The sequence below is a fragment of the Bactrocera latifrons genome, unplaced genomic scaffold, assembly GCF_001853355.1.
Source record: "Bactrocera latifrons isolate USDA-ARS-PBARC rearing strain unplaced genomic scaffold, ASM185335v1 scaffold_193, whole genome shotgun sequence".
Taxonomy (NCBI): domain Eukaryota; kingdom Metazoa; phylum Arthropoda; class Insecta; order Diptera; family Tephritidae; genus Bactrocera; species Bactrocera latifrons.
In genome coordinates this window covers 514991-530137 of record NW_017535441.1, presented here as the reverse complement: position 1 = coordinate 530137, position 15147 = coordinate 514991, and the positions used below count along the sequence as shown (strand labels likewise).

General features: G+C 36.3%; 2 protein-coding genes across 6 annotated transcripts in view; both read left to right on the top strand.

Annotated features, from left to right (window-relative positions):
* The window catches only part of LOC108967630 (major royal jelly protein 1), a 19811-nt gene extending 15990 nt beyond the window's left edge, over positions 1-3821 (top strand). For both annotated transcript variants that reach the window (XM_018931180.1, XM_018931181.1), the window contains exons 2-5: positions 1179-1542; positions 1624-1963; positions 2283-2469; positions 2525-3821. In XM_018931180.1, coding sequence (XP_018786725.1) covers positions 1231-1542; positions 1624-1963; positions 2283-2469; positions 2525-3392 — 1707 coding nt within the window. In that variant the 5' untranslated portion in view covers positions 1179-1230 and the 3' untranslated portion in view covers positions 3393-3821. The remainder of the gene's footprint in view (positions 1-1178; positions 1543-1623; positions 1964-2282; positions 2470-2524) is intronic.
* Positions 3822-7713: 3892 nt separating this feature from the next.
* On the top strand, positions 7714-14105 carry LOC108967632 (protein yellow). 4 transcript variants are annotated; one of them, XM_018931186.1, is made up of 7 exons: positions 7714-7861; positions 9888-10006; positions 12237-12472; positions 12538-12722; positions 12795-13022; positions 13134-13655; positions 13729-14105. In XM_018931186.1, the coding sequence occupies exons 3-7, from the start codon at positions 12265-12267 to the stop codon at positions 13846-13848; spliced, it is 1263 nt and encodes a 420-aa protein (XP_018786731.1). In that variant the 5' UTR covers positions 7714-7861; positions 9888-10006; positions 12237-12264; the 3' UTR covers positions 13849-14105. The 4 variants fall into 4 exon arrangements, with proteins under 4 accessions (XP_018786731.1, XP_018786729.1, XP_018786730.1 ...); XM_018931184.1 differs by having other exon boundaries at positions 9866-10006; XM_018931185.1 differs by lacking the exon at positions 9888-10006.
* Positions 14106-15147: the final 1042 nt, after the last annotated feature.

The following is a 15147-nucleotide window of genomic DNA, read 5'->3' as shown; positions in this document are numbered from 1 at the left end:
CCGGAAGTCGTGAGCTGCTTGAGTCATATGTAAAAGAATCGTTTCTGTCCACTCCCAAGTGAATGGCGATCAGAAAACTTTCCTCACTTGCGTGAACTTCTACACATGACTCCATCATCCACTTCTATGCATGACTCCGTCCTCCTTCTCTTCAAGAAGCTGCTCATTTGTCGGAACTGCCGATATCGAACCACGATACCATATAGCTGCCATACAAACTGAACGATTCTCCGATAGATTATAGCTTAAGGTAATAATATAATCTCCGGAAAAGTTGTTCAGATCGGATTACTATAGCATATAGCTTCCAAACAAACTAACAACATAGTTACTGAAAGAAATGCACCTGTGATGGGAACTTTTTTCTTGTTTCATCCTGAAGTAACGAAAACGAACTCGACGGGAAAAAAACAGACACAAAGTTCGACATATTTCAAAGAAAAATTTATTGAAAAACTAAGCGCCAGGTATACTAGTATATCTGTATATTGCAATTTTTTGCTCGATAGTCTGAAAAATTGGTTAATAGACAGCTCTAAAGAAGGTGTATGAGCTCTAAATTGTAACGGGAAGGCCCTCCGCTTAGCGGTTTCCTAGTTGTTTCTTATTGTCATTAATTTTTTCTATCAAATATGTCAAACTTAAAAGGATTGTTCTTTTATCCACCATAACAAACAGTATATGATTGAACATAACCATTATACGAACCACCCTGTGAACATGAGCATATATACATGTTATCAACATTGCTTACAAGTATAAAATATTGAATTGCGAATAAACAATGTGTGTTTATTAAGCGTGGATCCTCCAGCGCGCAGTCAATTAAGTTATTAACACTTTTCGGTGACGTCTACTACAGGCTGCCATTTACGCTGGACTCATTACCTGATTAGCTCAATCAAACACCTAAAACATAACAGAAAATGTAGAAATGAATAAAAAACGCGCTACAAAAAAACGCCAATAATTGGCGGGTTGTCTTTGATGGTAATTACTCAAGCGCTCACTTGTCGAAAATTCCAACGTAGACGTCGGTAAAATCAACATGATTTTCCACAAAGCATTACAAATGTATATTTACCATACATACAAATCTATTAACATAACTCAGCACATTCATAAAACTATAAAAACGATATAAACCTCGAATTTTCGCATTCATTTTCATTTTACAGTTATTTCGCCGCTTTACAATTACAAAACCAGTTAATAGGCTTATAAAAAGCAATGAAGCGTTTTACAGCCTCAGCAGAGCTCTTGATCTTCACAGCCTTTATTGCCGGCTGCTGGTCCATTGGCGCACTAGCCGAGTCCTCAACCTTGCAAACGGCCAAACAGTGGAAGTTGTTCACCTATAACTTCCTACCACACGCGCCAATACACGATTTGAACTTTTACAATCCATCCAATGTGCTCGCAACTGGTATTGCAGTTACCTACGACCGGATTTTCATAGCGACGCCGAAATTGTTCTCCGGCGTCTCGTCCACCGTCAATGTCGTCTCGAAGGCGGAATTCGGTGATTCACCGGTGTTGCAGGTGAGCAGCGCAACAACAGCGCAAGTTTTTACATAATTGCTTACCAACACACATACAAATTGCTATTTTACTCTGTTTCAGGCCTACCCAGACTGGTCGTTTTCCACAACCGGTCGCACAGATTTCAACTGCAGCGATTTGGTTCTGATCTCTGTGTACCGCATGCGCATCGACTCGTGCAACCGCTTATGGCTTCTAGATGCCGGCGTTTCGCGCTCACTCGAAGACTACGAAATCACTTGCCCGCCAAAAATTTTAATTATTGACTTGAATACTGATCAGGTGGTGCGGCGTGTGGACTTTCCGAAAGAAATCTTACGTGGCGAGTCGTTGTTTACAAATTTGGTGATTGATGAGGCAACAGCGAAGCACGGCAGCTGTGATGATGTGTTCGCGTACATCTCAGATACGGTTGAGCCAGGTAAGTTTGTGAGAATTATAAAACATATAATCTTGGGCATTAAGGAAGAAGTTTTCAACCAAATTGTTATACTATTGGAACAGTTGAGGATAAGAGAAAGCATCAGCCTTGAAGAAAATTCTAAAGATATTCCTTTCAAGATAATCCATTTCGGCATTTCCCATTTTTTTAAAGAAAAAACACATGAATTTCAAATTTAATGGGGAATATTTATTATCATTCAAAAGAACATTTTTTCGCAATTAAAAATTCTATTGGAAAAAGTACCTCCACTTAAGTCACCCGTTATAACACAAATAATATTATTCTCTACTTTTAGGCATCATTGTCTACGATAGTGGTCGCGATGTTACTTGGCGCGTATCACACCCTGCAATGTACCCCGATCCAGATTTTGCACAGTCCGAGATACTCAACGACCGCTTCATACTGATGGATGGCGTTGTTGGTTTGGCGTTTGATCAGAAATTGGGTGTACTATACTTCCAGCCTTTGGCTACCGATCGGTAAGCGAAGAAAGAAGCACATTTACACAATACGACTAACCATTTTCTCGTTCAGCTTATTTTCAGTGACTAGAGAGGTGCTGCGTGCCGGTCCACTCGCACAAAATGAAATTCTCAAAGTGAAATTGGTCGGCAGGAAATCATCACAGGGTATTGGACTCACGGTTTCACCCATCGATAGCAGCGTTATTTTCAGTCCCATGACTGAATTAGCCATTGCTGCCTGGAACCCCAACAACAACAATCAAGTGGTGCTTGCACAAGATCGTGATCGTTTGCAATTTGTTGCCGACATGACAACAACACCACATGAACCCGGTGTATTTTATGCTGTCTCCTCTAAGTTTCATCGTTTCTTTTTAAAAAATCTCAACCCCAATGAAGTCAATAATCGTATACTACGTTTGCCGCTGCCAAGCGGTTACAGCGCACCACATAGTCCCTCGATCGATTTGCATACAATCAACAAAGCTTCCAACTACTTTGGCAGTCCATATAAGGCGAATTCTCTGGATAAAGCGAATGTAGTGAGCTTTGGCAATTATGTCTACAATAGTTTGCATACACCGGCGAAACCACAACATCCGTATAATTACGAGACAGTTGGGCTGGTAAATTTCTCACTCCGCAACCCGTTCACAGCACTCAATGCGGGTGAATCGTTCCCACCGCGCAAAGAACAACGTTCGAACGATCAACGGTCCTCATTTCTGGATACTCTGAATAGCAGTGAAGGTGCTATTACCAGCCGTGATCTGCGCTACCTCGTACCAACAACAGCAGTACCAACACCAACAACTCATCATGCTTTACGTACTGCGGTGTTACCATTCGGTTCCGAATACACTCACCGCCGGCATTTACGAAATACCGATGGTCAAAAGGTAACCGAGCCAGCGAACTCAACTGTCATCCAGCAGTAGAATGGATTTAGGTCAGTAGTTGAACTGCTTCTGTAGCAGTGTGCGATCTAAAGTCAAATATTATGTGCCTCTGTACATTACACTATGCAATACACAATACAGACACTTATTTGTTCGTTATGATTGGTGTGTGTCTATGGTGTGCAACGGTTTGGGAGTTGAGTAACCTAATTTATGTGTGTTAAAGTTGTTAGTACATTTAGTAGCTGTAGTTTGTAGTTGTGTATATACTCGTATATATATACTCGCATATACAAACCTATTTTTATATATGTACATATTATAGGTACATAAACTAAATCAATATACTCATATACGTAAATGTGTGCACAAATTAATGAATTCCATGAGTCACAGACCATAGAACTCACTTAACTTCTATTGTAAATATACTAATAAAATAATTATTATGCGCCAAATCGCCAAATATGTGTGGCAGTTTTACTTGCAATGAGTTTACCGATTGCTTTAAGTCTAACTGTAAATGCAGGCAGTATTTTATAGTCCCTGCAGCGAATTAGAGGTAGACTTCATAAGGTAGCCATGAAAATATTGCTTAATGAGAATAATAATATTCTGTTTTTATTTACCCTCAATAAGGTAGGTTTGTAACACCCAGCAGAAAACGTCAAATACCCTACAATATGTGTACGGTATATAAATGACCACCATGACGAGCTGAGTCGATTTAGCCATGTTTCACGGACGGACAGTTCGTATTTCTGTATATACGCTGACCAGTTAATCAGTTTCTGAGATAATGATATGAAATTTTGTACACGTCCTTTTCTCAGTCATTGATACTACATATGACCGATCAAAATCGAGTTCTTAAGAGAAAAATTGAACCTGTGAAGGGCGTTACAGCTTCGGTGTAGGTGAGGTCACCATTTTTTTTTTTTTTTTTTTTTATACTGTAATTTTCTGACCCTGGTGCTCTTGTCTCTTGGGGACCCAACCGACGCGATGAGACTGACTATAGAACAGAAAGATGATGGCCAACATTTTTCGAAATTCAAAAGGTGTACGTAACGCTTGAAAGACTCTATTACACTAAATTGTTCGACTAATTTGAAGTCGAATCGCTGAGAAATGTAGAAACGCCCAGATTTGACGAAGGTAGAAGTACACTTTCAGCATGACAACGCCCTGGCTCAAACTTTAACCAAAGTCTAAGTCCAAATAGAAGATGAACTTCTACCTCGTCCATCAAATTTTCCAGATTTAGCTTATTTCGTTTACAAACTTGCAGGTAGAAATTACTTATGCTGACTTAGTTTTATCAAAAACCCAACCCTACGAGTGGTACAAAGCTTTCAAAAGTTGTGAGATTGTTGAAGACATGCCTCGTTCTGGGCGACCTCTGCAACTGATGAAAATATTAAAGAAGTGAAGGATATGGTGCTGGGAAATCATGAGGCAATTGTTAGAGAGATGGCAAGAGAGCTCGACATCTCTCGCGAGTTCGTTCAAATGACTTGAGTGCATATTTTGGGTAAGAAACGCGTTCTTCCCGACTCGTCCGTTTAAAATAATTTTTTTTTTTTTAACAAAGTATCATAAACAGGTTTCTTTGGAAATGGTTGCTAGTGCAAATTCTTAGAGTATTATAATGGACGGTGGGTCATGGCTTTAGGAATCTCACATGCACACAAGTCAACAATAATCGGAATGGAGGAAAAAAGCGAGCCAAAACCAAAATAACCATGAAATTGTTCCGGAGGAGGGACAGACGGTCAATAAGATGCTCTATTTGGCCATATTGTGGCGCTTGCGTAAAAACATCTGTCGAAAACGGTCGGAATTGTGGAGGAACTATTCAGGAATTTTAAGGAATAAATAACACGATCAACCACCGTATCCACCAAAAAAACACACCATTTACCAATAATCCCTTGACACTTTAGTTCTACCAAATATTACACTAATGCCGACAACGTCCACGCTTCAAAGAATAAGTACATAAACGCGATTGATAGAAATGACAACTTCAATGAATCTTAAAATATATTTTTCATATACATATAGTATGTTTCAGTCATATACCACATACATATATAATCGTATATATATACTAAAAAATGCGTTCCAAAGTAAACAGGACTTAAAAAACAGAATAAATGGCTTTTTCGATAAAATAAATTTATTTTATTCTTATAGCCTCCTGCTTCAATACAGCTTTTTGCATGGTCCAAAAGCATGTCGAACGAGTGTTTTAGCTCGTTGGCCGATATGGACGACAGTATGCCGGTGCAAGCCTTTCGAATGGCCTCTACGTCTGCATAACGCTTTCTTTTCATGGGGAAATGTCATTTCCTGAAAAGGTAGAAGTCGCACGGTGCGCATTTGTGCGGAAAAGTATATGTATTTTTAAAGACTTTATTAGGTCGCCCCTGGTGAAAGTTATAATAGTAAAGAAATAAATGACTGGTACAACGTTATACTACAGTTTCGGGTTTATTCGTTTATATTGGTTATTAATGGAGGAAGACAAGATTGGTTAAATACATTACTAACCAATAGTCCCTTGATACTTTAGTTCTTTCTAATGTTACATTAATGGTTAAAAATCTACGCTTTTAAGAATCGTAATTTCTCATAATCTTCAGTAAAGCGTTTCATGTTTACATAAGCTCAATTTGATTGCAGTGACAGCCTCAATGAATCTCAAAATATATTTGTAATGTACATTTCATTCTTGTACTACATATAGATTTGTATATAAATATATATAAAAATTCTATACGCCGTATTATTTTTACATTTTAAAATTAGCATTAAAGCAATTAAACTTTTATTAAATTTGCTAATTCGTCAAAATTATAAGTATGTGCATATGATTTGATTGGCATCGTAATTTGTTTTATTCATTATTTTAAGTAATGGAATATCTACAGGTATGTAATTAATAGCAATCACAGTAAAGGCGCATAGAGGTTTTATTTGAAATTAAGCACGAAGAAATTAATACATCGATTAATAGTTAGACTTTATTATGAATGAATTACTGTTGACAGTCATAACTTCGAAGTCGTCTATCTTGGAACCAGTAGCAACGCCACCATGAACACCCCCAGCAATGTCAGTCTCGAAATCCAGCGCAGAATAATTCTTACCAACAGGTACTTCTTCGGACTGAGTAGGCAATTGAGAAGTAAAGTCCTATAAAGAGGAAGCAGAGGAAGGCCTCCAATTCGTTGGAAAGGTGAAGAAGGACTTGGGTACACTTGAAATCTCCAATTGACGCCAAACAGCGAAAAGGAAGAATAGGGAAAGCATGATGTTGTTAACTCGGAGCAAGCGGTGTCTATGCCAATAAAGAAGAAAAAGAAGAAACAATATTCTAAAGACATATAACCATTATATTTTTCTAAATGGCCAATTTATCTCAAATTTCCAACCTTATAGTTTTTCTAAACATATTTAAACAAATTTATTACTGTTCTCTCTAAGAAGTGTGAAATTCTCAGAGGCATAGAAACATATAGTGTGAAGATAGTACATAATTTCACGTTACTCAGGCATTAAAATAAATGTAAAAAAGCTTTAATAAAAATGAAATTGTTTCTAATGATAAGGACAGAAAAAATAATAGTCAACAAACAATAAATGTGAAAACCCCCCACTGGGTAACAATAGCATGACGAATGTGAAATTTTGCAAATAAATATTGAAACGACTCCCACTTAATCAGCTTTAAGCTTGAGGGAGCTATTTGGCTAATTTAATAACAACGCTAATACAAGTTTATGAAGACAAATGTCAAATCATTTACTGAAAACAAAAATTAAGCTCACTGAAATAGCTGAAAGAGAGGTTGTTATTGTAAGCTATGTCGGTTGGGATATGTGGTTAAGCTTTGAAATAAAAATCGCAAACAACACCTGTAAACAGCTACTGCCAATATTTATAGTCCATCTAACTATTCAACCGTAAAAAAGCGTTATGACAACGCATAAAACCGTCACCAACCCGCCCAAAAACTGCTCAGTCCAGCTTTAGAACAAGCTCACGAGTGAAAAAACATTTAGCGAACCTGTAATCACATCTGCGTCTCATTGAAGATGCCAGGCTCCGTAGATTAGCACACACATACGCACTGCGTAGCCATTTATGAGTACACATGCATATGCCGAGTGTGTGACATAGATAAGGTAGGGTGAACGGGGCCGTAATGACTGTTATGTTGTTCTTGTTGACTTTGCCGTTTCTGTTGATACTACTTGCTGTACGTCATTGATGTTGCAAAACGAAGACGATTTGTGCGCCTGTATCGATCTTCCGGTCAGTATATGAAATAGTTACTCGCTGTAATCGCAGACGAAAACATCTCCTGCGTTTGGAGCAAAATTTTTGTCGCACGCTCAGACGCGCTTATACTGAATTAGAAACGGCTTAATATATTTACAGTTTGCAAAATATTTAAACATTTTGGTGTAATACTCAGTGCTCGTGATAAAATATTTTAGGTGAGAAAAGCAGTAACAGTTATTGATGGACGGATAAAAGTAGTAGAATACCTAATATCGTGTAATAAAAATTTTTTCAAGTGTGAGAATGAGAGAAAATTAATATACCACTAATTCACTGAAGATTAAATTGTTCGAAAATACAAATTTCCAAATGATTTTGATAAAAAAAAGTTACTTTAATGTGTTAAATTTGTTTACATATTTTATAATACAGTTTATGACTTTATACTCGAAGATTATCTTACTACTATAGAAGGCGTGATATATATGTCTTTTAATATATACATTATGATCAAGATATATAAGAAATCGGCGGCAACCATACTAGATTTCACTAATCTAATTATTTTATTATGTTGAAAAATTCAGTGTCTCTGAAAAAGTTTTAAAATATTGTGTTGCTCAAGACTGAGCTGTAGGTTTGTAACTCTCTTCTAATATATCTTTATTAGTGATATGGAAACAAAGATATAGTAAACGCCCGATTATTCTTTATTTAATGATACCGAGTTATTTTCCAAAAAAATAGATTCCTGGGCAAAAGACTGTAGAGAAGAAAATGTCTGGATGTATTCACTTCATCTTATTTATTTCAACTGTGACTAGTTGCGATCTCCAAAGCATTTAGCCTTACCGATGAGCGCCAATGACGCCTACTAGTCCGGCTAAATGAGGCTTGCTAAGAGATAGCAATTCAATGGACCTCTTATGTTCCACTCTGGACTAGAAGGCTTTCGCAACAACACAGGTGCTGATTGCTGGCCACGCATGCTGAACTCGTGAGAAGCCCACAGACAAAGCACCCGTATGCATGATGACAGCGGAACCCCTGCTCGGTTTCCGACGATTCCGCTGTTGCCAGGCACCCAGATAAGTTTAATATGGAAGTAGCTTGATACTACTGCTAGTGAGGTCATATACTCCTTGACTAGTTTTGAACTCATTGGCATCGAGCATAAGGTTTGCATAGTCGCTCTGCTATCGGAGAAGATACATACCTCCCTAAAAGAAGCCGCACTTGAGAGAAATACATCTGAAGCTACTTTCTTGGTTGCCAATACTGCTTGAAAGACACACGATTCATAGTTATGTAGTGGCAAATAAATTACGACAAGTACTTGATAGGTTGTTAAGAAAGATGCGAGTTCAGCAATCAGACACCCACTTTATGGCCTATTAATCAATATCAAGGGGATATTAATGTGTGAAGCAGGGCTTTCACATAATTTTTTCCTAGTGAAAAATTCAAAAACACCTTCAATTATATAATCCTAAAATGCATATACCTTATTAAAATCAAGCCGATATGAGAAGTATAACAAGTATACTGGTTGAGTGCCAAAGTAAAAATCTGCTAAAAAAAATATTATATATTTTCATTGCTGAAATGTACTACCTAAATAATAAGCAATATTTGGAAATTACCAGAATGACTAATAATCGTAGACCTCGACCAACAAGCGTTGGCGGAAAACCCAACATTAGAGTCAGTAGGAAGAAGAATGAAGCTTATATTATTTATATGGCGCCCCAGTGACAGATTTATTCAAAGCAAAAATGCAGAACGCACGTACGCAAAAATTCCCAATTAGCGTATATATATATTTACATATATGTATTTCTTATTCACTTTTTGACAGATTTCTACATACGAACATTTATAAATATGTTATATGCGGCAAAATTATCTTCAAAAGCATGTAATAGGCATTACAGTTAAATTTGATTTTCAATTGAATTCCTTGCTACCCGCTAAACCCTTATCAGAGAAATTTAATAGTAATTGATTTTCTTCAAATCTATTATATGCTTAAGGGAGAATCGTGCCTCCACTTAAATTTGAAAAAATATTGATTAAGAAGACTGATAATGAATAGGTTCCACTGTGAAGCAAGAACCATATAAAATGATGTCTTAATTTACAATAGGCATCAGTTCGCATTTAAGAGCGCATAAGCTGTGAACGACAATTCTCTCAAATATATACAATTTCTTTTAAAGTTTATTTTAAAATTGTCAAAAGACACTTCACAAACACGCGCCTAATATTTTCGAAACGGTGAAAGCTATTCCGTCAACAGCAAATAACACAGCAGCAAACCTTATCACTCAGTAAAAATCGTTCCGTGAAGATTTGTTGAGGTAAGTTGGCAAATAAATATTCATAACCGCGCTTACCGGTTCTTGAATTTACTACGTAAATGTGTGAGCTCGAAAATTTCGAACATATGTATGCATTACATACATATGAACATACTTTATAAACATGTGGATTTAATTTAAAAAAATTGTGATTTTTTGAATGTAAAAGTGATATGCCGAAAAATTTTACTAAATTCTTGAAAGTATTACAGAATAAAAAGTAAATGGCTAGAAATAAAATGTGCTTCAAAAAATTATTTCCATAATTCAAATAGTTATCATTGAAAAATGTATGTTACTTTCTGTGATTTCCAGTGATTTGGTGTAAAGAAAAGCATCGGTTGTCTAATTTCATACAAAAATGGTGATGCTAAATACTTCTAGCTCGAGGTATCATATAAAGTGAATATCTTCTTCTTTAAGTAAGACATCGAAACTTGTGCGTTTATACAGGGTTTTCCAATAAGAGTGCTATGATTTCTTTCATGTATCAACAATTTATATCTATGCAAATGTATATACATGAGGAAACTCAAATTAAATTAAGCAGGTTTGAATAAAATAATTTAATACTAATTTCCAACTTACTCTCAACGAATTAATAAATAAAAACCAAAAATTTATGAAATACCATCTGAACAAATTTCACCCAGTCTGGCCCACTTAAACTGCGTGAGCACACTGAATCAATAAAAAAAAATATTCCTGATTGGTACAATATTTTATATCCGCGTGCAGTTTGGCAGCTGTGAGCTAACTACGCAACAAATTTCTTTTTTGATTTTACCAATTGAAATATAATTGAACAACTTGCTTCAAATTTGTGTTTTCCATAGAAAAACGGCTACGCAAACTTTAAAAATATCGCAGAAGTGTACTCCCACTTTATTAGGAGTGGAGCAAAGTGATGGTTGTGAAGTCATTGAACAGCTTGCCTCATGCAATCACTCATGACGATAATATCCGAAAAGTTAAAGAACAGTGCTTAAAAATCGTGGTGGACTGGGCATCAGACACATAGCAAATAATCTCAATATCTCTCGAAGTGGAGTTCACGAAAGAGATACTTGAGTACGTAGCTTAAAACCTTGCATTAATCAAGAAAGGCAAGCATTTTAAGATGCAACGAGGGGATCCAAGTAGCATACTCCTCGGTTCTCAAAACTATTCGGGAGAAAGCTTTCGGTGACGCCTTCTATGCTTGGAAAACACGCTGGCAGCACATCATCGACGTAGAAGGAGCCCATTTTGATAGTGTTTAAAGAATTGTAACGATTGGTTTAATAATTTTTTTTTTTTAATCTACTCCCTGTATAATGAGATGAATTCAAAAAAATATGACGATCTTTTGGAGTGCGTCTTTACACTGTTGAACACCAAAACATATACTATGTTCTGAAATTATTTTAAGGCAAATATATTTTCTAAAAAGAATCACTGACTACCTGTCATTTTTACAGCGAAAAACTTTAAATCTTAAGCCCATCGCTAATAGCTTGCATCTGAGCATATACAATTCAAATAAATTGAATATTTTCAATAAATTCTAAATGTAATAAATATGCGGATATGTAATTAAATTTTTATCGAATTTAATAAACATGTCACTATAAAATGCTCACTCGAGAATTTGAACATCAAATTTGCGATAACGAAATTTTCGAATTTCATTTTTTTTACTTGCAACGGACTCAAATTTTTAACCACACAAGAAATATGAATTCCATAGCATATCCCAATTAGTTGGCCAATGTTGGAGTAGGGAAAGTTAAGAGAATCTAATATATTAATATTCTCAAATTATTGTATTATTTTAGTAACAACAACCAATGATAATTTAAAATAAAACACATGTTCCATTTAAAAGAGCTCCACCGACTTGAGATTACAGCAAAGTAAATATTAATGTTTGTTTGTATATGTAAATATATTGAAGACACTTAAAATAAACTTAAACAAATATTAAAATTCACTTTCATTGTCAGTAATACTATACTTGTAAAAACATTGTCAGTAATACTATACTGTAGAAACTTGTGATAAGGAACTTTTATTTTAGAACATAGAAAACGTGTGAGATTAAAAATAAGTAAAATAAAAAATTGTGATTTGTTATAATTTTCGCTTGTCAAAGTTCCATTAAATGCCTTCTTCCAGACAAAATAAATAGTAGAGAGCAGATCAATTATTAAGCTCAAATACTAATTATCTCACACTTTACATTTCACAGAAAAAGTTCTACATATAAAATTTACATAATGTGGGTAAGATACTTCGTAGCACTGTTATTGGTTCTAACGCCCCATGCTATACTCAGTGCTAAACAACGCGAGCTAGAAACTGTCTATCAGTGGAAACAAATGGTCTTTGGCTTCCCCACGGAGGCAGATCGTCAAAATGCAATAGCCAATGGCAACTTAGTACCAGAAAACGCAACACCCATCGACGTCGCGACCCATCAGCACCGTAAGTAATATATAAACCTAAACAGCAATAACAAAATCACACCAGTTTCCCAAAAAATTTCACAGCGACAAAGGGTTCACGTGTCTTTACGACAATACCCAGATTCACCACGGGCATTCCGTATACTTTGGCGCTGGTGTCTGACGTCAATGAGGCGAATGGACCAGTACTCAAGGCATATCCCGATTACAGTTGGCACAATTCACATGGCAGTGATTGTGATAAAATTACTTCTGTATTCCGTGTGGCGGTAAGTTGAAATTTAGCACGTTGTTTATGTGCGTAAACTGAATATTTTTGCTCCTATTCTACCACCTTGTAGATCACGGAGTGCAATCAGATGTTTGTACTCGATTCGGGCGCTATAGGCACTGTTCAACATTGTCCACCACAGCTACTCGTCTTCGACTTGAACACGGACACCTTATTCCATCGTTATCGCTTCGAATCAAGCACATACGTAGCAGGCGCTTCACTCTTCATTACGCCATTAGCTATTGTACACGATCCACCGCCAAAAGGCCGCTGTCGCAAACTACAAGTCTACATTGTACGTAAGATGTCTGCTTTCCACTCAAGTAGTTAGTTGCTGCTAACTCGTTATAATTAGGTGTCCTTATTATTTTTCTCTTTTTCTTCTTGTATTAATAAATCATTCAAGGCTGATGTCACGTTTCATGGTCTGATTGTTTATGACTCGGAATTGAATACAGCTTGGCGTATCGAAAATAGATTCATGTATCCCGATCCTGATCATGGTTCACACACAATTGCCAATGAAAAATTCATTCTAATGGATGGCATGTTTGGTTTGGCCAGCGATCGTGAACAGCTTTACTTCCATCCATTGGCCAGTGTCAGCGAGTATGCAGTGCCGTTGAGCGTCATAAACAACCGTACCAATTTTATGAATAGTGTGGATGCCATGCCGCAGTCATTTCGTCATGTGGGTAAACGTAGCAGTTCATGTGCCGCCCAGGCAATGGACAGTCAGAGGAATATCTACTGTGTTACATTCAATCCAATAATGTTGACTCGTTGGAGTCCAAACAAACCGTACAATGCTAAGTATGAGATCGAAATACCGGCCGATCCAAAACTGATTGAGTTTGTAAGCGGCATGAAGGTGTACAAAAACGATGCTGGCAAAGAAGAGTTATGGATGCTGTCCAATCGTTTTCAGGTAAGCAATTTCCAGTGATACTTTTTCCTTAGCTTGTATAGGGTTCTACTGCTAATGTTTTCATGATTCGCAGAAAATCTCCAGCGGCTCTATGGATTTTAATGAAGTTAATTTCCGCATTTTGCGTCGACCACTTGATGACATACAACACACGTCTGTTCAAGATCTGAGTCAGCGACTGATCTTCACTTGATTTTGCAAGAGCTTAGTCCATTGTGGCATTGTGGAAACCTTTTATGGAAAGTTACTGCACAATATTATGATATATGCACTTTATAACAGTATTTGCGGCTACAGCATAGAGTACGATATACATTTTGTAAGCACAATGCTGAATTTTCGAATTCTTACTATATTTAAAAGCACTCCAACTATATTCTGTTACTGGGTATCAATAAAGGTGTACCATTACACTATATGGGCTGAAAAATAATCAGGCTAAAAATGTGAGAACATTGTTTTGAATGATCTTTATATGTTACAACATTTCGATGGCGGTTTGTTAGTGATAATCAAAATAGACCCTAGCCTCTGTAGTATATGATTTGGTAAACCATATTGATGGTTCAGATGTTCTTAAATCGATTTAGAAATTAGACGCAGTACTTCAAAAATAAGGTATATATTGAATATATCGGTAATGAAATTATGACCCTGAACAATTTCCAAAAAAGTCATGAAATTTTCATGAAAGGTTACCATCATCTAAATATTAAGTAATTTTTTTAATTTAATTAGTTATTTAGTTTTGATACTACTCTACTTTTAATAAATATTACGATAAAAAAGTAATAAAGTTATAAGCAATGTATTAAAAAATCAATGAAGAGCAAAGTTTTTGATGGAAAAAATATATACCAGTGATATATTGAAACAAGTGAAATATATGAATCGATCTAAGCCAAGTACAAGGTGCTTTCCAAATTAAACAGAACAACGAGGAAACTTTAAATTTTGTTTTAAAATTGGTAAAACTTTTACCGAAACGTTTCAATTGATGAAACAAGTTTATGGCGATGATTGCCTATCCCGTAGCATAATGCACGAGTGGTTGCAACGTTTTCAAAGTGGTCCCGAGGACATAAATGACGATCAACATGTGGGCCAATCAAAATCCGTGATCACCTGAAACTCCATCAAAACTATGAGTGAAGTCATCAAAAATCAGCCGAAATCATCATTCAAATTCATGGAAATTGAATTGAACATCTCCAAAACATCGATTTATCGCATTTTGACCGAATATTTGTTCTTACGAAAGGTGTGTGAGCAAACCTTGCGTTTCGCACAAATTGACTGACGACCAAAAATTGCTCAGAATCCGACATTCGAAGGATGATTATTTGACCAAAAATTACATTTTAACCATTAACCATTTGCCGTATTCACCTGCGTGCGACTTTTTCCTCTTCATAAAATACATTTTCCCATGAAAAGAAAGCGTTATGCAGACGTAGAGGCCATTCAAAAGGCTTGCACTGTCGGCCATATC